We start from the raw sequence: 24267 nt of genomic DNA, 5'->3' as shown, positions 1-24267 counted from the left end.
CACAATACTCTAAATGCAGCCTCACCAGTACCGAATAAAGGGGAATAATCACTTCCCGTGATCTGCTGGCAATGCTCCTACTAATGCAGCCCAATGTGCTATTAGCCTTCTTGGTAACCAGGATGCACTGCTGACTCACATACAGCTTCTTATCCACTGTAACCCACAGGACCTTTTCTGCAGAAAAGGCTTTGTTAGCTAGCACATTGCCCTCTATGAATTCAAGATCCCATGGTTCTGCATTATCAATAATCAGTAATCAATAATAATAAGTTATCAGCAATATTCCTTGCTTCGGAGTTATCAATAACTCCGAAGCAAGGAATAGCATCTTTAATGTAGTGACACCCCACACGCCTCTTTCACTACGTTATCCTTCTATTTCCTGTTCCTCTCACTTGTTACCGGGACTCCTAGACAACTGAAATGTTCAAATAAAGTCTGAGGAAGCCACTCAGGATTGCACCTGTTGACCGCAATGGGAATAAGCTGCGAGAGAAGTCTACGTAAGGCCATTGGGATTTATCTCTTTATTTCTCTGCTCGTCTTTTCCCCTCCAGGTCCGTCAGAGCCAATCTCAAAGACCCAATGCAGCAGCTGTGGAGAAATCAAACTCCGGTGGGTGAGTTTCTCCTGGCAGCCCTTTCCCCGACTCCCCAGTCCCAGGCCGCTTTGTTCGCCCTGTTCCTCTTGGTCTACATCTCCACGCTGGTGGGTAATGCCCTCATCATGGCGACAGTCAGCTCCGACCTCCGCCTCCGCACCCCTATGTATTTCCTGCTGGGCAACCTCTCCTTCCTGGACCTGTGCTACTCCACCGTCACCGCCCCCAAGATGCTCTTGGATTTACTGTCTGAGAGGAGGAGTATTTCCTACCGGGCCTGCATGGCCCAGCTGTTCTTCCTCCACTTCGTGGGGGCGGCCGAAATGTTCCTGCTAACCGTCATGGCTTACGACCGCTACGTGGCCATCTGCAAGCCCCTCCACTACCCCAACATCATGAACCGGAGCCTCTGTAGCTGGCTGGTGACGGCTTCCTGGGCAGGAGGATTCATCCATTCCACGGTCCAGACCATCCTTACCATGCGGCTGCCCTTCTGCGGGCCCAACCAGGTGGACAACTTCTTCTGCGACGTCCCGCCGGTGATCAAGCTGGCCTGCACCGACACCTACGTGGTGGAACTGCTCATGGTCTCCAACAGTGGGCTGATCTCCACCAGCTGCTTCGTCATCCTAGTGGCCTCCTACGCCACCATCTTGGTAAGGATTCGCTCCCCTGAAGGGCGGCGCAAGGCCCTCTCCACCTGCGCCTCACACCTGACTGTGGTGACCTTGTTCTTCGGGCCCTGCATCTTCATCTACGCCCGGCCCTTCTCCATCTTCTCTGTGGACAAGCTGGTCTCGGTCCTGTACAACCTCATCACCCCCATGCTTAACCCTTTGATCTACACCCTGAGGAACAAGGAGGTGAAGTCAGCCATGAGGAGACTGAGGATATGGGGTGGTACCCAACATTCCTTGACCCAGTAACTTTTGATCCCTGCAAGTCGCTATCAGGAAATAAACCAAAGGAAACACAGCACCTCCACCTGCCGTTTGGCTGGCACAGACAAGTCAACACCAAGTGTGCTTGACTTAAATCTTCACTTTAATGGTCTCCAGCGATTCCCATCGGAACGTTTTTACCGGCAGTCTCCAGTTATTAGTCTTCAGCACATACAGATACACTAGGTTATTCGAGTACCCCACACTGATAGTCACCTCACAAGCCTGAGGTAGTCTTGGGGTGATTCAGTCACTGATTTTCGGGGGGCTGCTCCATCCGTCTGCACCTGGAGATCTTTCCGTGTGTCCCGCCTGACTCGGACTCGCAATTCCCCTTTTATACCCTGTAGCGAAGCGGCGAGGCCTCCCTCCAAGGCTGACGCCGAGGGGGCCGCCCCACGCCACCTGATGGGCAGGCCCGGGAATGCCGGAAAAGCACAGGGGCGGGACTGGAAGAGGCAATATAAAAGCCAGGCCCTGTAGCTCAGTCAGGGGAGAACTGCTGGCGAGGAAGGACGTCCCCGGCCCACTGCTGGAGTGGGAGCCCTGCGAGGACACCAGCTGCACTGAAGACTCGCTCCATCACCCCAATGCCGAGGAGCTACGGAGACTGCCGCGGGCTGTGTACCCCAAAAAGGCCGATGATGGCCCTTGGAGGCGGATTCCTTGTGAAGGGAGTGGCAGGAGCAGCCCAGGAGAAGCTGACCACAGTCCGGCCGGGCTCGCACCGGCCCACCGGTCGGCACGTTGCGGCTGAAGCCCCGCCCACCCCGTGGCGGAACGCCCCACCCCTGTTAGCGCCCTGTGCTGGGACATGGCGGAGTAGGGCAGGCCCACGTCTCCAATCTCCCCTGGCCACCCTACCCCTGGGTTGGCTGCCGCATCCCGGCCTGTAAAGCCTCGGTGGTGATCGACCCCCCTTTTTGCCTGTGAGCCTTAGGGGGTTTCGAGTAATCAGCCTGACAAGGTGTGAACCTACTCCCACGGCCTGCTTTTCACCCCCCGCACACCGAAGAAAGGGCATGGAGAGTCGTCATCTTCATCCCCCCCTCCTCCTCCTCCCTTCCGGCTTTGCCTTAGCTGAGCTACGTCACACCCGGGAAAAATCCACTCAACGGCCAGTCCTCGAAATAAGCAAAATAACTGGTAGTTCACCTCGATAGCTGGCCATGGCCTTGGCACCTGGTGGGTTGCTAAAACCTTCCCCTTCATAGGAGTCACTTCTGGGGAGGAGGTAATAGCCCAAGACACAGGGAGAACTGAAAAGCAGGAAGCCACCTTGTGGAGATATGGACTAGCCAAGGTAGCCATCCCACCCATAAGTCTGTAACTCGCTGATAAGAATACTGTGGGAGACAGTTTCAAAAGCTTTGGACATTGCGGGTCTCTCCTGACCAGCTCTTGTGTTAGACGTTTTTCGGCTGAGTTTTGTTAAGCCCGCAGGCAGAGAGACAGAGTCTCCGTTCCCCTGGGGGGTCTCACCGCAAATATCCTGCCCAACTTGAGGGCTGTGGTGTCCCTGCTACCGTCTTAGGAACCTGCTTCTCACCTTGAAGCCCCGTGAGTTCCTGAGAAGCTCCGCTCGGCTAGCACCTGACCCGGGAGGCACCTGAACCCCCTCGGCAGCTAGGTGTCCACCAGCAACGTCCCCCGAGGGGCTGACATTTCTGCCGGAGGGGGTATGTGGAAGCATCTTGGCCCTGATGCAGGGAGAGGGTGTCCCTGCTGAGCCTTGCTGGTGGCGTGAGCCCAGCCTTGACGGCATGCATCTGTCTGGGCCGTGGGAAACCCTCAATTCCGATCCTTCCTAGTCTTGATTTGGAGCAACGACCCAAACCTGGCTAATGGCTATAATAGGGAGGAGGGGGATCTCTCCGTGGGGGATTCAGGACTCCTGCATCCCACTCCTGGGGCACTGTGAGCTCCTTCCCTTGCTCTGTGCCTCAGTTTCCCCCCTCTGTGGACAGCAGGACTCAGTCCCTGCCTGAGCCAATGTGGGGAGCGTGAAATGAACAGCTGTGCAGCGCGATGAAATATTTCTGGGCCCAGCTAAGGAGGCCCCTGGGTCCCATCCCTCTCCTCCCAGAGCCCCCATGGGGCCCCCCCATAAGGGATATAGCAGGGGGTTATCCCTGGGAAGAGGGCCGTGCAGCAGGAGGGGATAAAAATGGGACCTGGCCACCAGTGGCAGTTCAAGGGGAGTGTCAGCCTGTCCTCCCCTTTCGTTCCCACCCCATAGCCCCCTGCTAGCCCAGCCCTGGGCTCCCGCCGGTTCTGCTGGTGCCCCTCACTCCTGACCTGCAACCCCCCTGGCTTCCCAGTTGCCAGCAGACATGTATGTTGTTTGTGGAGGAGAGCATGCGGGTGTCACAGTGTGTGTGACGGGGGACATCGGGGCTATTTGTTTAAGCTTCGATCAGTGCAGGCGATGAGTAACCGGGGAGGGGATGAGTGAATGGAGGGATAAATACGGGAGTGCATTTATTAATACACACCTAAAGCAGAAGAGAGCAAAGCACCAGTGATGCCTGGAGGAACGTGTGTGCTGAACTTCTCATCACTGAGCGGTTAAACAAACGCAGGGACGGAGGAATAAATAAATGACTGGGGAAAGAAAGAAAGAAAGAAAGAAAGAAAGAAAGAAAAAGTTAGTTAGTTAGTTAGTTAGTTAGTTGGTGCATGAATAGGAGAAGGTATACATTAAAAGGGTAGGAAGGATTTAATCAAGAAACGAAACAATGAATCAGTGATTGAAAGAAGGAATGCATGGCAGAATCCATGAACACCAGAAAGAGGAAATGAACGAATGTCCATCCATCAATCTGGCTGAAGTTTGACGGGGTGGCCGTCAGGAATAGATGAGAGAGTAACAGAAATCAATGGACGGGTAAATAAATGAAGGACTGTACAGGGAAATAAGGGAAGGAACAAATAAACGAATACAGACATAAATAAGCTGATAAATAAGCAAATAATAACCTGTATAGATAAGGGGGGGGCTGATCTCTGTCAGGGTATATGCAGTGCCTGGCACAACAGAAGCTCTGACCTCAGTAGGTTCATAGATTCACTGAATCTTAGGGCTTGTCTACACTTACCTCCCGGATTTGGCGGCAGTCGACCAGAGTTACGCAAGCTACGCAAAAAACGTGCGTAACTCCCGTCTACTTCTCTGCTTCTCTTCTGTGCGCCGTCTTCACTGCACTGTGCCGACAGGAACCGGGTTCCCGTCGACGCAGCGCTACGCCCCTTGCGAAGGTGGTCTTAATACGTCGATTTCTGGATCGGCTGAGCGGGTCTTCACTGACTGCTAGTCGATCCAGAGAAATCGATTTGACGGCGGCGACTTTGCCGCAGTCAGTGTAGCCGTTGCTTTAAATTAATAGATTTAAAGGCCAGAAACAGCCTCCAGCCCGTCCATTCTGACCTCCTCTATAACCCAGCCCAGAGGATTTCCCCCAGCCCTCCCTGTATTGAGCCCCATAACGTGTGTTGGACTAAAACGTTATACAGAAAGGCATCTGCTAAATGAATGCGCTCTTTAGTGTCTGGAATTTTCTCCCCAGGAAGGTCCCTATACGCTGTGAGCAATTCACCTCTCAGTTGTCTTTCTGAGATGCAAACCAGATCGAGCCCTTTAAATCTCTCGCTGTCAGGTATTATCCCCAGCCCTCAGATCATTTTTCTGGCTCTTTCTGCTTCCCTACCACCATCACCAATTCGCCAACATCCTTTTTAAAACATGCACCCCAGAGCTGTTTATACACCTGGAGAGCTCGCGTTGAGTTGCTCCTCTGCTCCGAGTTGTCCCCGTTCTGTAACCATGTTGTACAACTTTGCATTTGGCTGTATTCAAACACATATTTGGTTGACTGGGGCCGCGTTTACCAAGCAATTTGGCTCCCTTTGTACGATCTCAGCGATTTTGGCAATCTTGGCATCACCTGCAAATTTGATCGGCAGGGATTATATTTACTTCTATATCGCTGAGGACCATATTGAATAGCTTCGGACCTAGAACTGATCCCTGAAGAGCCCCACTAGACATCAGATCTGTCCATCAATCCATTTGACAGGGGCGCTCTTGATTCTGCCACTGCAAATTTTTTGTCCGAATGTTTTGCGGCACCAAGTCAAACGCCTGCCCCCAATACACCTAAGAAGTTATAATTATGTTGTGGGTTGGGTTAAATTTTGTTGGGTTGTGACAGATTCTCCATCAGGGGTGACTTTTAAATCCAGATGGGCTGTTTTGCCTCAAAGATCTGCGCTAATTCAAACCAGAATGAAGTCAAGGGACTCCAATTCAATTTTTATTTTGTTAAGGTCTAGATGTCTATTTTTAAGCACCTTTTTGGATGTTTAGCCATTTAAATTTTCACACAGGAAATTATGGGGGATTCAAACAAAGGTTGGGGGGCTGAGACAATATTTATTTCATGAAAGCAGCGATTCAAAATGTTAAAGCTTTATAATGATTAAAAGACAAATGGTCAACATCATAGGTCAAAATATACAAAGTAGATAGCCTTCAGCCAAACTTTAACAAGTTCTCACACAGCGTTTTTTTCTCTTTGCTGTTGTACATCTCAAATATTATTGATGGAAATGTTTTTTTTCGCCAGGTTGTGTGTGTGTCCTCGGTGAAATCAACCTCAGCTGACATTGGCCAATAAAAAACCTCATCCTTCCAAGCCCAGTGATACAGGAGATCTGACTAGATTATCACAAGGGTCCTTCTTCTGGCTGGAATCTAAGAATCGATGTTTGTTGGGCATAATTCCCACATGGGAATGTGACATGTGAAGGGATGGCTTTGCTGGGTAAGGGTGCATGTGTGAGAGGATCAGGACAAAGACACTGAAGGAAAGAGAATCTGAGAGGCTGGGAGTCGGCTGAAAGAAAAAGCTGGGTGTCGGCCAAAAGAGACTTAAAACGGTGATTCAAGATGCTCTCGTCTGTTCTTAGGTTCCCCCTGTGTTCAGGGAAACAGGAATTTGTATCTTTCCCGTAACATGCAGGATTGTGTCAAAGAAATTCCTGACTCCATCATCAAATTTGCCTCCCAGCTGGAACAGCCACCTAGACCCTGAATTTTTGGCCAACTGCTCGGGTCAGCAATCGTAGCGATGACAATGTCCCATGGGGGTGTGTTACAGGGATGGAGCGTGGGAACGGCACGGGGGTGACAGAGTTTGTCCCGCTGGGGCTATCTCAGACCTGAGAGATCCAGCTCTTCCTCTTCGCCTTGTTCCTTGTCTTCTACTACATGATCATCCCAGCCAATATCCTCACCATCCGGGGCAACCCCCATCTGGGCTCCCCCATGTACTTCTTCCTGGCCAACTTGGCCTTCCTGGACATTTGCTACTGCTCCGTCACCCCCTCCTCCCCCCAAAGATGCTGGTTGACTTCTTCTCCCACCACAAGACCAACTCCTACGGGGGCTGCATGGCCCAACTCTTCTTCCTCCACTTATTGGGGACCACTGAGGTCTCCCTGCTGATAGCCATGGTCTTTGATAGGTACATGGCCATCTGCCACCCCCTGCGCTATGTCAGTGTGATGAGCAGGGACATCTGCTGCGCTTGGTGGGGGCTTCCTGGGCCAGAGGCCTCATGCACTCCATTTTCCAGCTGTCTCTGATTGCCCAGCTCCCGTTCTGCGGTCCCAACAAGCTGGACAATTTCTTCTGTGACATCCCCCAGGTGATCGAGCTGGCCTGCACCGACATCTACATGCTGGAATACTTCATGTTCTTCAGCAATGGTCTGTCTACCTTGATGTCTTTCCTCCTCTTGCTCATCTCCTACGGGGCCTTGCTGGTCCGGCTGTGGGCGGGAAGGCCTTCAAAGGGCATGAGCAAAGCAGCCTCCACCTGCGTCCCCCACATCATCCTCATCTTCATCATGCTGAGCCTGGCCATCTACATCTACGGCCGGCCCATCTGCATCTTCCCCCTGGACAAGGTGGTGTCCGTCTTCCACACCGTGGTCTTCCCCCTTATGAATCCCATGATCTACATACTCAGGAACAAGGAGATCATCAGTGCCATGAAGAGGCTGATGGTCAGAGAGAGATAAATAGAAGGAAGTCAAAATAAAGAAGTGCAGGGTTTGGAATTATTTCAGGGAATTTCTATGGCTTGTGTTATACAGGAGGTCAGACCAGATTATCACAACGGTCTCCTCTGGCCTCTGAATTGATGAATCTATACATGCTTATCTGTGTGAGCACTGAATTACACCAGAGTAACGCTGGAATAATGTGGTAGGATCCATGGAGTTACAATGGAACAATCAAAAGTATCTATGGAGTAATTGTGGAGTAATTCTGTAATATCTGTGGAGTAATTCTGTGATATCTATGGAGCAATGTTGTGGTCACTCTTTGATGTCTCTGTACTAATGCTGTAATACCTATGAACTAATTTTCCATGTCAATGGAGTAACTTTCTAGTAACTGTGTAGTATATGTGAACTAACACTGTAGTATCTCCTGTATATATGGAGTAACTCTACTGTATCTGTGGAGAAACTCAATAGTAAGTCTACACTATCTATGGAGTAATTATATTATAACTCTGTATACTCCATGGAGTAATTCTGTAGTAAATGTGAAGGAAGTCTATAGTATTTGTGGGGTAACTGTAATACCTACAGAGTAATTCTGCAGTCCCTATATAGAAAATACAGTAGTAGCTATGGATTTATTCTTTCATATCCATGGAGTAATCCTGTAATATCCATGGAGTAACATTGTAATGACTGTATCACATCTATGGAGAAACTTTATATTATATGTGGGGCAACTTAATAGTAACTCTGTAATGTCTATGGAATGTCTGTAGGATACATGGAGTAATTATTTAGTATCTGTGAAGCTATTCTATAGCAAATAAGTAGTAGCTCTGGAAAAACTGTGTTATCATTATATAGAATCTATGTAGTAAATGTTTAAAGTCTGTTTAATAATGATGAAGCAAATAGTAACTTTATTGTAACTCTGTAGTATCTATAGAGTAATAACAATCTAATATTGTTGTCATATCTATTGAGTAGCTCTGAAATATCTATGGAGTAATCGTGTACTGATTGTTTATTAATGTGCGGAAACTCTAGATTATCTCTGGAGTATCTTGTGAGTAATTCCAGCATTTACATCAAGGGTGACTAAAAGCAAAGATTGGGCTTTGTGTCTCTGATTAGCTGTACGATACCATGCTCATTGTATAGTACTTAACAACACGAGGAGGCTTTTATTAATAGTGTTTATCTTCTTAAAATGATGACAGTTATCTTGTTATTTTGTGCACGGTGCATGTTTTTTGCATCTTGCGGATGCTTTGTGTTGTTCTCTCTTTGTTGTGTTTAATCGTCAGTGTGTGTTTGTGTATATTTTGTATGTACTTGCTGTTTGTTTAGTTGTCGTGTGTACATTGTCGTAATGGGTTAAAATCAGTGTATTGTGTGTGTGTGTGCCCTGAGTCCACCTTGAGAAAGAGACATAGAAAAATTCATTGAAGATTGTTAATTGTGTTTCAAGGCCTTGTAACCATCTGTTCTTATAATTGTTCTTAATTATTTTGTAATAGATAAAGGGAAGTCGTTAATCTTGTGTAATAGATAAGGAGGTAGAAATTGTAAGCCACATAGGGAGGAAGACTCGGGGGCAGCAAAACCCTGACCGAAAAGTGACCGGTTGAACTCAAAATAGGGGGAACTTGCAAGCACAGCAGTTCCCAGGCCCAAATTTGGAAGTTTGCAGTCACTGCAACTTTTATTTATTAAGTTACACCTGGTCAAGAATGAACTTCTGACCTAGGGATTCCTCAAGGAGGGACCGACAAAGGGACATAGAAAATGCCCATAACTGGTTTGACGGACGTATAGGCTGGAGTGGAGATAAAAGGGTTGTCAGACAAAGCAAAATTAGAGAGTTAGAATTGTGCCTGCAAGAGGGTGTGATCAGCAGTCTGGACTCTCTCCAGCCCGTCACCTTGACATTGCCTTAGAATAGGCAGGTAACTGAGCTGATAACCCGTTGGGACTTGTCCCGCGGATGATAACCTGGGTGTGAATACGACAGAGGTTCCACCTGGATGATAAACTGGGTGTGAATACGACAGACGTTCCACCTGGATGATAATCTGGGTGTGAATACGACAGAGGTTCCACCTGGATGAAAAAATAGCGCTAAATAAGAAAGACCAGGTCATGAAATATTTGTTATCTTTGCTGCTACTGAGTTTGTCTCTACATGTGGTAAGTAGTCAATGTTTGTTTAAATATACCAATTCTACTTGTATTCCAGGAACTATTGTAAGTGTAACAATAATAGTAAGTGTTGTATGGGTACGTCTTTTTTGTTTCTTTAGCTTGGTTTGTATTTTAAGAATTTGTAAAAGAATAAGAGAAAATGATTTGGGGTAAAGTAAATCATTTAAGTTGCTAGTTGTAGTATTAGTAAGTTGATAAATAAAGGCGATTAAATGGTTAAGAATCTGAGTAAGCCTGTAAAATTTTTCTGGGAAGTTTGCCAAGTTTTTTTAAGTTAGTGTTTCCAAGCCTCACAAAAGGGATATGTACGAGCCGCTTTAGTGTCTTAAGGCACCCTTCAAACCGCTCCCATAAATTGGTTGGCCGTTTGTCCCTGGTAACCTTATCAAAACACGATACTTAGGCACGTCATACATGATGCGTGCTGGGGTATATTTTGTGCCTAGTGTGCTGTTAGCTGTGTGCATGTCGTGTCTTCGTTGTGGCTGGCTGATTTTGTAGCTGAGTGTGTATGTGGTGCAATTGCGTCTGCACAAAATGAACAAATTGCACCAATATGAAACCTATTAATTAATCACAGGGAATTCCCAACTAACGGCCAAAGGAAAGAACACGGCCTGGGACGTGGGACGCTCTGGGAGGTGTCTTGTTCCCAATGGCTGCAAACCGGTGGAAGAAAATGGAGGGCGAAGGCGACTGTGATTCACGGAGGCTATGAGGCAGGGTCTGTCGCAGGCCAGGCCCTGAGTCCTGGGGAAACCCAAACGGTTCCCGGCCTGGCTAATTCCCTCGCTCAGCTGTTTTTCCCGAGACTCTTGCTTGTAACCCTCTGCGATGATTGCCCACGGAGGCTTCTCCCGGAAGAGGGGCTGGTGACTCCCAGCAGATATAACCCAGGCTCCCGCAGCGCCTAAACCCCTTGGGCCCTGGAGTGACACTCCCAGCCCTAGATATGAAGACTAATAACGCTGAATGCAGAGTCCCCGGCATGCGCTCCTCTGCATCCCCTCCTCCAGCACTGACAGACGGATGGATGGACAGAAAGATGGACGGCTAGGGGTATAGGGCACTCGCTATGGGGCGCACACAGCTGCCTTCATCAGTTCCTTGGCTCCGGGGGCCCGCCCCCCACAGTGACCCCCACCAGCAGCAGCTCATGCATGAAGGGGATGGGGGCCCCTAAGGACCTCCATCGCCCCCCCCCCCAGGCCGGGCAATAGCTGCAGCCGGGCCAGGGCGACAGGGATGGGGAGCGGGGGCGGGATCATGGCACAAGGGGCAGGGCCAGGCTGAGCATCTCCCCGCCTCCCCGTCCATCCATCTGTCCGTCCTTCTGTCTGTCTGTCTGGAAGGAGAGAACGAGACCCTCCTTTCCACCACCCCACCTCTGCTGGTGACCCCACTCCCGACCTGCAGCTCCCCCCAACAACCACCCCCCCTGACTGGCCACCCACTGACACTACTGCAGGAGCGTTCGCTGCCCCCCTTCGCCCCTCCCCCTCCATAATCTTGCCCCGCACCCCGGCCCCAGGGCTCCCCTGCCCTGGTTTCCACCCTGTACAGGAGAAAGGCCGCTGGGAGAAGGGGAACAACTAGGCCCCCTGTACCAGAGCCAGGGAGAGAACCCAGGAGTCCTGGCTTCCAGCACCCCATTCTCTAACCACTAGACCCCACTGCCCCCCGAGCTGGGACGGAACCCAGGTGTCAAAACCCTGTTTGTGAAAGGCTAGTGAAAGTGGTTGATGTCTCTTTAAAACCAAGCCCAGACTGGAGTCAGATAACAGTTAAGACTTGGAAAACTGCTGAACTAGCTGGTGTGTGTGTGTGTGTGGGGGCGGGGGTAATGCAAATTACCTGCCTGACAGGGTGGAGGATCCACCCCCGGCTGTTAGCAAAGAGAACTCATCTGGGAGTGTGGCCAGCTGCAAGTGAGTTGGGCGTGCCTGGAACAGCTCTGAACTGGAGCCACATTCAAAATGAGTTTGTCAGGGCTCAGCGAATAAATGTTTCTTTAGAGGGGGCCAGAGCGGGGGCCCAAAGCCTGGCCCCAGCAGGAGGGTAATGGAGAAGTAACAGAGCAACCAGTGGTGACGCATGTGCCACTAATGAACGAACTAAACCCTTACACATGTTTGTAAAAACTGAATAACTTTGTGACCTCCACAGTGAACCTTACAAAGAAAAAGCCTCTTTCAGCTAAACATGAAGTTGCTGTTCACATTTCTGCCAATGTTAACTCTTGTCGTTAATTTGTTGCTCATGCAAGAATTGTAAAAATGCACCATGTGCCTGACACTTTGTAGAACCCTTGAAACGTGTTAAAAGCTGCAGAGGGGAATTTCCTATGCTGCATTCGGCAGTGTCTGGGGACAGCCCTTTCTGCATCAATTTTGCGTGGGGGGTGTCATGCTGCCTGAATGAGGGGGGCCCTCAGGTGTATTCAGGAGCTCCGATTACTCCTTCCTAGACGCTGCAATCAGGCACCCAAATCCCATTCATCGAGAGATTTCTAAGTTAAATGAGATTGTGTGTCCACCTTCTCGGTCTTGAAATAGGTTTGTCAAGAGGCCCATGTGTATTTCTAAGGCTATGTCTAAGGCAAAGTCACCGCCGTCAGATCGATTTCTCTGGACCGACTGAACGGTCAGTGAAGACCCGCTCAGTCGATCCAGAAATCGACGTACTAAGACCACCTTCTCCAGTGGCGTAGCGCTGCGTTCCCGGGAACGCGGTTCCCGTCGGCGCAGTGCAGTGAAGACACCGTGCAGAAGAGAAGCAGAGAAGCTGACGTGTGTTACGCTATTTTTGCGTGGCTTGCCTAACTCCGGTGGACTGCCGCCGAATCGCCGAGGTAAGTGTAGACAAGCCCTCCAGTGAGCTGGAAAAGGGAGGGTACTGTTAATGAATGTGCAGAAAGAGATGAAGGCAACACGAGATTGTTCTGTAAACAGGACAGCATCCCCAATGTGTGTTCGTAACACAATACACACACTGTGTTCTTCTTCTTTACCAAGAGTGATACTACTACTGATCTCAGTTGTGGTCCCAAGCCTGGCTGAAAAGGAAGGAAAGCTGACGTCAGGTTGGCAGCCAGCTGTAGAATGTAGCCCAGAAATCCATGCAATGAGCCCTGTACATGAGGAGCCAAACCCCGAGAGCTGGGCTCAGGGCGAGAAGCAAAAGAAGATGGTTAGGAAATATTTGTATTCAATCATTCCGCTCGTTAGCAATAAGAAATGGGTATAAAGCTCTGCAGTGTTGGATTGCTGTCCAACGTTAGCTTTGCTCTGACAAGTAGAATACAGGAAGAGAAGATTGCATCGTTACACAGCTTGGTGGCTGTTACTGGCTGTGTATAAACCGAATGAAATGCTCTTTGCCTGCGAACACGACTGCTTTTAATAAACACTTAGAAAAGGGATGAAGGGTGAGGCTATAACACGTCCCTGTGTCCGTCCTTTCATCCTTCTGTCCGTCCGTCCGTCCATCCTTCCCTGCATCTGACTCTCTGTCTGTCTGTCTGGAAGAAGGGAGCAACACCCTCCTCTTCCCTTTCCCCCAGCTCTGCCGTGCCCCTCACTCCCGACCCGCAGCCCCGGGTACGCCCCGCATTCCCCCCCGGACTGGCCACCCACCGATGCTGCTGCAGGGGCGTTCACCGCCCCCTTCACCTCCCCCCCTCCATAATCCCACCTCCTGCCTCTCACCGCGTGCGACCCCTCAGGGCATTCTTCCTCCCCCCACACCAGGGATCCCCTGCCCTGGTTTCCACCCTGTACAGGACAAAGGCCACTGGGGGGAGGAGAACCACTAGTCCCCACCCCATGCCGGAGCAGGGGAGAGAACCCAGGAGTCCTGGCTTCCAGCCCCCCCGGTGTCTAACCACTAGACCCCACTGCCCCCACCACGTGCTGGGATGGAACCCAGGTGTCCTGACTCCCAGCTGCCCTGTGCTAACCACTAGGCCCCACACTCTGCCCCACACAGCAAGGACGCCCCACAGGCCACACGCCGTGAAGCCGTGCCGTTCCCAGCCGCGGGGCACTCTCCTCTTTCTCTTGTTCCAAAACTCAGTGACAGAGGCCAGAGAATTCATCGGGCGTCAACTTTTATTGGGTTTTTTTTTTTGCTTTTTCGGGAGCTGGAGGCCCTGCCTTTCCCGTCGGCCTTTCAAGGGGGCTGGATGGCTCGGCGCCCAGAGGGGAGCGTGGCTGGAGATGGCCGGGGAGGACGGGTCGGTCGGTCGGTCGGAAGAACTGGCCACGGGCGAGAGGCAGAGATGGGGGGAAGCTGGCGGCTTTGAGCAGAGTTAATGGAAAAGCCCCGGACAGAGGAACAGGCTGGTTTGGAGAATGAACCGGGCCCGGTTCCTGTTACCGAGAGAGCAGCTTGGCATCTTGTTGCACCCCACACCTGCAAAAGCCACACGGAAGCGGGGCCGCTGAGAACGTGGGCGGCGGCAGCCCGGGTCGCGTCAGGGCCGCTGGGGAGCAGAGGCTGGGCTACTGCGCCGTGCGGTCCTTGGCGCTGATGGCCCTCTCCAGCGGGCGTGGCAGCGATTCGTGCTGGACCACGCAGGTGAAGGTTTCGCCCGAAATCCAGTCGCTGGCTGCCACCGTCAGCTGGCTGCTGATCATGTAGGTCTGCTTCTTCGGCAACTTCGCCAGCCACGTGCGCACGCCCTGCTCCAGCCTCTGCCCGTCTCTCCTCCACTCCACAGTGATGTCATCGGGGAAATAGCCATTCACCGTGCAGAGCAGGGTGGCGGAGCGGTTGGCCAGTTCTGCCCGGGTGGCTGGGAACAGCTGCTTTCGGGGCTGGGAGAGGTTGGTCCCTAGAAAGGCAGGGGGAGAGTCATTGGAGACAGCGCCGGGCATCGTCTCCTCTAACCACTGGATCCCACTCCCCACCCTGAGCCGGGGAAGAACCCAGGAGTCCTGACTCCCAGGCCCTAACCACCAAGATAGATAGATAGATGGAGTGTACAGCATGGTTGGATGGATGGACGGATGGATGGATGGACGGATGGGTGAGCAGGCAGGTGTTATGCCAGGCACCGCTGCTCACAGCTGCCTGCAGGTTTTGGATACCAGGGGAGGAATAATGAAACGTCCACATCAGTTAGGTGCACTAATCTGTAATCACGCTGGCATACGCGCCAAGCAGCAGAGGGAGACCCTGGCAAGCAACTTTCCCAAAAGAAAACAGGGTCTAATTGTAGCATTGGGGCGTCCCTGTGACGCTGGTTAGATTGGGGGTGGGGGGCATTTGAGAACCCTTGCAAGCAGTTTTCTGCAACTGAAGGGTGTGGAAGCGAAATGATTAGGTTGGCTCAGGATGAGTCACTGCCTGTAGCGAGCAAATGTTTGTATGTTGGGAAACTTGGCTCAGTTTCTCCCTGCCAGGGCTTTTCAGGTGTGGATGGATTCACTGCCTGTGTTTTACAAAGGGCCACTTTGGATATTTTGCAGAAGGCTGCAGGTGACGTGAAAATCGTTTGGGAGCTTAACCAGCCCTGCAATCCAACGGCTGTGCTTGGTCATGACAGCCGGGAGACAGAGATGTTGGAACCTGAATGTCTCCAGGCCGGTAGCTCTGTAAGTGAACAGAGAGTGTCTCGGTTGCAAAGGAAGGATTGGGCAGCTGTAGTGACATAGCAGGACAGATGTGAAGAGGGGGGGGGGGGCAGGCAAACTCTCCCCTCTGAATGCTGTGGGTGTATGGTGCTGTCTCTTAGTGGACCCAGGTACATCTGGTGCTAGGTGGAGTCCGAGATTGGCAGTGAAAAAACACCAGACCCCTGTTTGTGAAAGGCTAGAGAAAGTGGTTGATGTCTCTTTAAAACCAAGCCCAGACTGGAGTCAGAAAACAGTTGAGACTTGGAAAACTGCTGAATTAGCTAGTGTGTGTGGGGGGTAATGCAAATTACCTGCCTGACAGGGTGGAGGATCCACCCCTAGCTGTTAGCAAAGGGAACTCATCTGGGGCATGGCCAGCTGCATGTGAGTTGGGCGTGCCTGGAACAGCTCTGAATTGGAGCCACATTCAAAATGAGTTTGTCAGGGCTCAGCGAAGAAATGTTTCTTTAGAGGGGGCCAGAGCAGGGGCCCAAAGCCTGGCCCCAGCAGGAGGGTAATGGAGAAGTAACAGAGCAACCAGTGGTGACGCATGTGCCACTAATGAACTAACTAAACCCTTACAAATGTTTGTAAACATTGAATAACTTCGATACCTCCACAGTGAACCTTACAAAGAAAAAGCCTGTTTCAGCTAAACATGAAGTTGCTGTTCACATTTCTGCCAATGTTAATTCTTGTCGTTAATTTGTTGCTCATGCAAGAATTGTAAAAATGCACCATGTGCCTGACACTTTGTAGAACCCCTGAAACGTGTTAAAAGCTGAAGAGGGGACGTTCCTATGCTGCATTCGGCAGTGTCTGGGGACAGCCCTTTCTGCATCAATTTTGCGTGGGGGGTGTCATGCTGCCTGAATGAGGGGGGCCCTCAGGTGTATTCAGGAGCTCTGATGACTCCTTCCTAGATGCTGCAATCAGGCACCCAAATGCCATTCATCGAGAGATTTCTGGGCGGAGACTAGAACGCGGAGGGAGATTGAAATGTGGTGGTATTGAGTGTGACCCGCCTGCCCCTGATAAAGAACCTGGGTGCATGAAAACACCCTGGTCGCACACCCTTAGGAAATGTGCTGCGCATGCCTACGAAGGGAGCGCATTGGGGTCCAGTGGTTAGAGCTGGAGGGAGTGGGGGCTGGGAGCCAGGACTCCAGGGTTCTATCCCTGGCTCTCTAAAAGGAGTGGGTTCCAGTGGTGAGAATGGGGGAGGGGGCTGGGAGACCAGACGCCTGGGTTCTCTTCTTGGCTGTGGCTGTGGCAGGGGATTGGGGTCGAGTGGTTCAAGTGGCGAGTGGGGGGCTAGGCACAAGGATACCTGGGTTTTATCCCCAGCTCTGAGAGGGGAGTGGGGTCTAGTGGTTAGAGCTGGTGGGGCTGGGAGCCAGGGCTCCCGGGTCCTCTCCCTGGCTCTGGGAGGGGAGAGGGGTCATGTCCACCACATTTGAATCTGCCACCGCGTCCTCATCTCTGCCCATGAACGGGATTTCGGCTGCAGATTGCAGCGTGCTCCCGTCCACACAGCCAGAACATTTGTGTTTTGGATCAGAACCTCATGCTATTCCAAATTAATTTCAGATGTATTAATTGCTATATTTTTGCCGTCTTCTCTTCTAGTTTGTAAAGAATGTATTTACGTGGCAATCTAAGCGGTAATAAAGCGAGCTGAAACTCTCCTAGTCTGGGTTTAATTCATGTTGTTTTTCTATTGAATAAAACATTGTTATTAAGATATCTTTTGGCACCGATTCATTCTTATCATTCATGTTTCTTGAGATAAAGATCTAAGGTAAATGAGATTGTGTGTCCACCTTCTCGGTCTTGAAATAGGTTTGTCAAGAGGCCCACGTGTATTTCTAAGGCTATGTCTAAGGCAAAGTCACCGCCGTCAGATCGATTTCTCTCGACCGACTGAACGGTCAGTGAAGACCCGCTCAGGTGATCCAGAAATCGACGTACTAAGACCACCTTCTCCAGTGGCGTAGCGCTGCGTTCCCGGGAACGCGGTTCCCATCAGCGCAGTGCAGTGAAGACACCGTGCAGAAGAGAAGCAGAGAAGCCGACGCGTGTTATGCAATTTTTGCGTGGCTTGCCTAACTCCGGTCGACTGCCCCCGAATCGCCGAGGTAAGTGTAGACAAGCCCTCCAGTGAGCTGGAAAAGGGAGGGTACTGTTAATGAATGTGCAGAAAGAGATGAAGACAACACGAGATTGTTCTGTAAACAGGACAGCATCCCCAATGTGTGTTCGTAACACAATACACACACTGTGTTCTTCTTATTTACCAAGAGTGATACTACTACTGATCTCAGTTGTGGTCCCAAGCCTGGCTGAAAAAGAAGGAAAGCTGACGTCCGGTTGGCAGCCAGCTGTAGAATGTAGCCCTAGAAATCCATGAAATGAGCCCTGTACATGAGGAGCCAAACCCCGAGAGCTGGGCTCAGGGCGAGAAGCAAAAGAAGATGGTTAGGAAATATTTGTATTCAATCATTCCGCTCGTTAGCAATAAGAAATGGGTATAAAGCTCTGCAGTGTTGGATTGCTGTCCAACATTATCTTTGCTCTGACAAGTAGAATACAGGAAGAGAAGATTGCATCGTTACACAGCTTGGTGGCTTTTACTGGCTGTGTATAAACCGAATGAAATGCTCTTTGCCTGCGAACACGACTGCTTTTAATAAACACTTAGAAAAGGGATGAAGGGTGAGGCTATAACACGTCCCTGTGTCCGTCCTTTCATCCTTCTGTCTGTCCGTCCGTCCATCCCTCCCTGCATCTGACTCTCTGTCTGTCTGTCTGGAAGAAGGGAGCAACACCCTCCTCTCCCCTTCCCCCCCAGCTCTGCCGGTGCCCCTCACTCCCGACCCGCAGCCCCGGGTACGCCCCGCATTCCCCCCCCGGACTGGCCACCCACCGACGCTGCTGCAGGGGCGTTCACCGCCCCCCTTCACCTCTCCCCCCTCCATAATCCCACCTCCTGCCTCTCACCGCGTGCGACCCCTCAGGGCCTTCTTCCTCCCCCCCCACACCAGGGATCCCCTGCCCTGGTTCCCACCCTGTACAGGACAAAGGCCACTGGAGGGAGGGGAACCACTAGCCCGAACCCCATGCCGGAGCAGGGGAGAGAACCCAGGAGTCCTGGCTTCCAGCCCCCACCCCCCCTGTGTCTAACCACTAGACCCCACTGCCCCCACCATGTGCTGGGATGGAACCCAGGTGTCCTGACTCCCAGCTGCCCTGTGCTAACCACTAGGCCCCACACTCTGCCCCACACAGCAAGGCCGCCCCACAGGCCACATGCCGTGAAGCCGTGCCGTTCCCAGCCGCGGGGCACTCTCCTCTTTCTCTTGTGCCAAAACTCAGTGACAGAGACCAGAGAATTCATCGGGCGTCAACTTTTATTGGGGTTTTTTTTTTGCTTTTTCGGGAGCTGGGGGCCCTGCATTCCCATCGGCCTTTCAAGGGGGCTGGATGGCTCGGCGCCCAGAGGGGAGCATGGCTGGAGATGGCCTGGGAGGACGGGTCGGTCGGTCGGTCGGAAGAACTGGCCGCGGGCGAGAGGCGGAGATGGGGGGAAGCTGGCGGCTTTGAGCGGAGTTAATGGAAAAGCCCCGGGCAGAGGAACAGGCTGGTTTGGAGACGGAACCGGGCCCGGTTCCTGTTACCGAGAGAGCAGCTTGGCATCTTGTTGCACCCCACACCTGCAAAAGCCACACGGAAGCGGGGCCACTGAGAACTTGGGCAGGCGGCAGCCCGGGTCGCGTCAGGGCCGCTGGGGAGCAGAGGCTGGGCTACTGCGCCGTGCGGTCCTTGGCTCTGACGGCCCTCTCCAGCGGGCGTGGCAGCGATTCGTGCCGGACCACGCAGGTGTAGGTTTCGCCCAAAATGCTGTCGCTGGCTGGCACCGTCAGCTGGCTGCTGATCATGTAGGTCTGCTTCTTCGGCAACTTCGCTAGCCGTGTGCGCACGCCCTGCTCCAGCCTCTGCCCATCTCTCCTCCACTCCACAGTGATGTCATCGGGGAAAAAGCCATTCAGCGAGCAGACCAGGGTGACGGAGCGGTTGGCCCGTTCTGCCCGGGTGGGTGGGAACAGCTGCATTCGGGGCTGGGAGAGGTTGGTCCCTAGAAAGGCAGGGGGAGAGTCATTGGAGACAGCGCCGGGCATCCTCCTCTCTAACCACTAGACCCCACTCCCCACCCTGAGCCGGGGAAGAACCCAGGAGTCCTGACTCTCAGGCCCTAACCACCAATATAGATAGATAGATAGATGATGGGGTGTACGGCCTGGATGGATGGATAGATAGATGGATGGATGGACAGATGGATGGACGGATGGGCGGGCAGGCAGGTGTTATGCCAGGCACCGCTGCTCACAGCTGCCTGCAGGTTTTGGATACCCGGGGAGGAATAATGACACGCCCACACCACTTAGGTGCACTTATCTGTAATCACGCTGGCATACGCGCCAAACAGCAGAGGGAGACCCTGGCAAGCAGCTTTGCGAAGCGGGCTGCGGGGGACCGATGGCAGGCAAGCCAAGTGGATTCATGGCCGAGTCTCGTTGCACAGCTTGCATTTCAAGCGTTTACACGGCATTCTCTAGGAACAGCAAGCATTGGCTGATTTACAGCACCTGACCTTCCTTCCTCACTTTCCTCCCGTTTGGGAACAGGAAGCAGGAAACCGGCTCTGCACCTTGTTTTCCGAGCCAGGCAGCGCTCCCTATTAAAGCGGATCTGACCAGGCTCGTCAAGCTCCTAGCTCTGTCCAACGCATCACAAAAAACTTCTGCGGCCCACAGCGGGTATCAGGATGGATGGGAGGACGGCTAGGTAGGCACAGAGATGCATACTTTGATCAGGTGGGGGTTACTCACCGGCCAGCGAGAGCAGCAGGAGGAGTCCCCAGAGCAGATGCATGGCCGACCTTCACCCTGTCCCCAAGGCAGAGCTGAGACGGGCCGGAGCCGAGCCGCCTCTTATGAGGGCTGCGTATTCAAATCTCGCCGCCGCCGGGCAAAATGGTGGCACCCCATTGGCTTGGTCACGTCGCCCGTGCAGTGGCAGGACCAATGAGTGTCAGCGTCGGTCTGGGGCATTTGCCTGGGCCCTCCCTCCCCCGCGGGCTGGGCTGGGCGCTTGGCATCTGTGGGGTCCGCCAAAGGGCGCCAATGGGGCAGGACGTCAGCCATGTTCTCCCCTGCGGGAAGGTGCTCCAGTTCGCCACCCCCGCGGGTAAATCTGATGGGCTGGTCCTGCCGGCTGCTAAGCGGAGTGTGGAGGGGCCTCAGGCAGGTCCCATCTCTCCCTGCGCCTGCCACGTGGGGTGGATGCAAAGCAGCAGCTCCGTTCCCGGGAGCTGGGATCTCAGCCCTAAGGCACTGGAAGGCGAGGGGAGAGGGAGCGGAGAGGCCACGGGGAAACAGCAGCTCACGCTGCGGGGCCCCTTATACGTACGGGGGGGATAGAAATATGGGGAGAGCGAAGCACGAACAGGACTGGGGAGGGGCACGGACCAGGTCACAGAGAGCGACGGTAGAGAACCTCCACAGGGAACCTTACAAAGAAAAAGCCTGTTTCAGCTAAACATGATGTAGCTGTTCACATTTCTGCCCATGTTAACTCTTTTCCTTAATTTGTTGCTCATGCAAGAATTGTAACAATGCACCATGTGCCTGACACGTTGTAGAACCCTTGAAACGTGTTAAAAGCTGAAGGGGGGACGTTCCTTTGATGCATTCGGCAGTGTCTGGGGACAGCCCTTTCTGCATCATTTTTGCGTGGGGGGTGTCACGCTGCCCGAATGAGGGGGGCCCCTGAGGTGTATTCAGGAGCTGCAATTACTCCTTCCTACACGTCTCTGGCTTTGGGGGTGTGACACTGGTTAGATTGCGGGAGGGCCCTTAGTCATATGGGTTAACATCAGTGTGTCAAAATCCTAATAATCATGGAGACATGCCACGTCAGGCACTGTTGGAGAGGTTATAATGTGCTAAGTCAGATGACAATAATTATGAGCACGTGTTCTATCTGTAATCTGTTCTATCTGTAATCTGTTATGGACATATTTGAAGTACCTGTATTTCAAATTCTGCTGGCTGGGACACACCCCAGACAGAGAGGCGGCAGGACAATAACCCACTTAAGGGCCCATCAAAACCATTAGGGTAGCAAAGGGCCCAGGAAGAAACTAAAGGCAGACCTGAAGAGTTACCAGGATTGGCCCGTGTGACTCTGGATTCCATTTTAGCTCCTGTAAATTTCCACAGGCCACATGGCCAGAGACAGGGAGTTTATAAGATCAAACCACAGAAACTATTTTGCCTTTGTTCCTTTCCAGTTACTGACACACACCTGCCTCTGGATCAGTTCACTTGCAGCTGAACCAAAGGACTAAGACCCATCCAGATGTTGGATGTGAACCAGAAGGACTATGCAAGCCTGTAACTCCACATTTCTTCCAGAAACCTGATGTATCTGGACTTTCGATCATTTGTATGTAGCTGATTTGCTTTGACCCTTTAACATTTCTCTCATCGTTTGTTTCTTTCTTTTTGCAATAAACCTTTAGTTTTAGTTACTAAAGGATTGGCTGGCAGTGTGGTATTTTGGGTAAGAGCCAAACTGATATTGCTCTGGTGCTGTGGATGACCCCTTGGGGTCAGAGGGAACCTTTTTAGTAAAGAGCAAAGAGTTTAAATAACTGGTCTCTTTACTGGACCTAGTGCTGATTTGGGATCCAGGAGCTGAAATCCAGTAAAGGGGCCTGTGTGCATTTGTGGACTGGCTTCTTTGGGGATTCAGAAGTGCAGTTTGTGGTTGGTTGGGAAGTCTGGCTTCAGTGCCACCCACCAGCGCTGGGAGAATCTGCTCTCTGTTTGCAGCCTGCTCTGACCTTGGCATTATCAGTTGGCTACCCTGGGCACGGACGCCCACGGAAATCTGTCTAACTACCTGATCGACATATGTATCTCTGTGCTTACCTAGCCGTCCGCCCATCCATCCCGATACCTGCTGTGGGCCGCGGAAGTTTTTTGTGATGCGTTGGACAGAGCTAGGGGCTTGACGGGCCTGGTCAGATCCGCTTTAATAGGGAGCGCTGCCTGGCTCGGAAAACAAGGTGCAGAGCCGGTTTCCTGCTTCCTGTTCCCAAACGGGAGGAAAGTGAGGAAGGAAGGTCAGGTGCTGTAAATCAGCCAATGCTTGCTGTTCCTAGAGAATGCCGTGTAAACGCTTGAAATGCAAGCTGTGCAACGAGACTCGGCCATGAATCCACTTGGATTGCCTGCCACGGGTCCCCCGCAGCCCGCTTCGCAAAGTTGCTTGCCAGGGTCTCCCTCTGCTGTTCGGAGCATATGCCAGCGTGATTACAGATAAGTTCACCTAACTGGTGTGGACGTGTTTTTATTCCTCCCCGGGTATCCAAAACCTGCAGGCAGCTGTGAGCAGCGGTGCCTGGCATAACACCTGCCTGCCCGTCCATCCGTCCATCCGTCCCTCCATCCATCCATCCGTCCATCTATCCCCATATACACCCATCTATCCATCCATCCATGCTGTACACCCCATCTATCTATCTAACTACCTGACCAATGTATCTATCTCTGTGCCTACCTAGCCGCCCATCCATCCATCCTGATACCTGCCCGCTCATCTATCCATCCATCTACCCATTCATCCAGCCCGTACACCCCATCTCTCTCTCTCTCTCTCTCTCTCTATGTTGGTGGTTGGGGTCTGGGAGCCAGGACTCCTGGGTTCTTCCCTGGCTCAGAGTGGGGAGTGGGATCTAGTGGTTAGAGCATAGGATGTCTGGCGCCATCTCCAACGACTCTCCCCCTGCCTTTCCAGGGACCAGCCTCTCCGAGCCCCTAATGGAGCTGTTCCCGCGCACCCAGGAGGAATTGGCCATCGGCTCCCCCACCCTGACCTGCACGGCGAAAGGCTTTTCCCCCGGCGAAATCTTCATGGAGTGGTGGAGAGACGGGCAGTGGCATAAGCAGGACGTGCGCACGTTGCTGACAGCGATGACGGTGGACTGGACCTCCAGGATCAGCAGCCGGCTGATGCTGACGGACAGGGAGTGGAACTCGGGCGCCACCTACAGCTGCGTCTTCCAGCACGAATCGCTGCTGCGCCTGCTGGAGAGGTCCATCAGTGCCAAGGACCGCACGGCGCAGTAGCCCAGCCTCTGCTCCCCGGCGGCCCTGGCATGACCCCGAGCTGCCGTCCACCCGCGTTCTCAGCGGCCCTGCTTCCGCGCGGCTTTTGCAGGTGTGGGGTGCAACAAGATTCAAAGCTGCTCTCTCGGTAACACGAACCGGGCCCGGTTCCTTCTCCAAACCAGCCTGTTCCTCTGCCCGGAGCTTTCCCGTTAACCCCGCTCAACGCCGCCAGCTTCCCCCCCGTCTCTGCCTCTCGCCCGTGGCCAGTTCTTCCAACCGACCCGTCCGGCCCGCCAGTCTCCGGCCACGCTCACCTTTCTGCACCAGGCCATTCAGCCCCCCTTGAAAGGCCGACGGGAAAGGCAGGGCCCCAAGCTCCCGAAAAAGCAAAAAAAAAAACCCCAATAAAAGTTGACGCCCGATGAATTCACTGGCCTCTGTCACTGAGTTTTGGCGCAAGAGAAACGGGAGAGCGCCCTGCGGCTGGGAACGGCACGGCTTCACGGTGTGTGGCCTGTGGGGCGGCCTTGCTGTGTGGGGTGGAGAGTGGGGGTTAGTGGTTAGAGCGGGGTAGCTGGGAGCCAGGATGCCTGGGTTCAGTCCCAGCTCAGGGAGGCTGTTGGGTCTAGTGGTTAGAGCAGGGGGAGC

The 24267-nt window shown here is 52.5% G+C and overlaps 1 protein-coding gene, 1 pseudogene and 2 gene segments (V, D, J or C); 3 read left to right on the top strand and 1 right to left on the bottom strand.

Annotated features, from left to right (window-relative positions):
- Positions 1-588: 588 nt before the first annotated feature.
- Positions 589-1530, top strand: LOC137163605 (olfactory receptor 4Q2-like). Its single transcript, XM_067563945.1, has one exon. The coding sequence runs from the start codon at positions 589-591 to the stop codon at positions 1528-1530; it is 942 nt and encodes a 313-aa protein (XP_067420046.1).
- Positions 1531-6706: 5176 nt separating this feature from the next.
- LOC137163530 (olfactory receptor 4M1-like) lies at positions 6707-7628 on the top strand (annotated as a pseudogene).
- Positions 7629-13955: 6327 nt separating this feature from the next.
- On the bottom strand, positions 13956-20864 carry LOC137163450 (Ig mu chain C region secreted form-like). The segment is given in 4 exon segments: positions 13956-14735; positions 19120-19155; positions 19250-19577; positions 20332-20864. Coding segments are annotated over 4 exon segments (816 nt in total).
- LOC137163385 (Ig lambda-1 chain C region-like) lies at positions 20626-23637 on the top strand. The segment is given in 2 exon segments: positions 20626-20689; positions 23306-23637. Coding segments are annotated over 2 exon segments (396 nt in total).
- Positions 23638-24267: the final 630 nt, after the last annotated feature.

Source organism: Emydura macquarii, unplaced genomic scaffold (assembly GCF_026122565.2).
Source record: "Emydura macquarii macquarii isolate MOO-44397 ecotype Brisbane River unplaced genomic scaffold, CSIRO-AGI_Emac_v2 contig_26, whole genome shotgun sequence".
Taxonomy (NCBI): Eukaryota; Metazoa; Chordata; order Testudines; family Chelidae; genus Emydura; species Emydura macquarii.
The sequence above is the reverse complement of the archived record's forward strand: the minus strand, read 5'-3'. Positions and strand labels throughout refer to the sequence as shown.

What these genes read in the sequence shown, in the direction of transcription:
- LOC137163605 (XM_067563945.1), top strand. Translation starts at nt 589, where the DNA reads ATGCAGCAGCTGTGGAGAAATCAAACTCCGGTGGGTGAGTTTCTCCTG.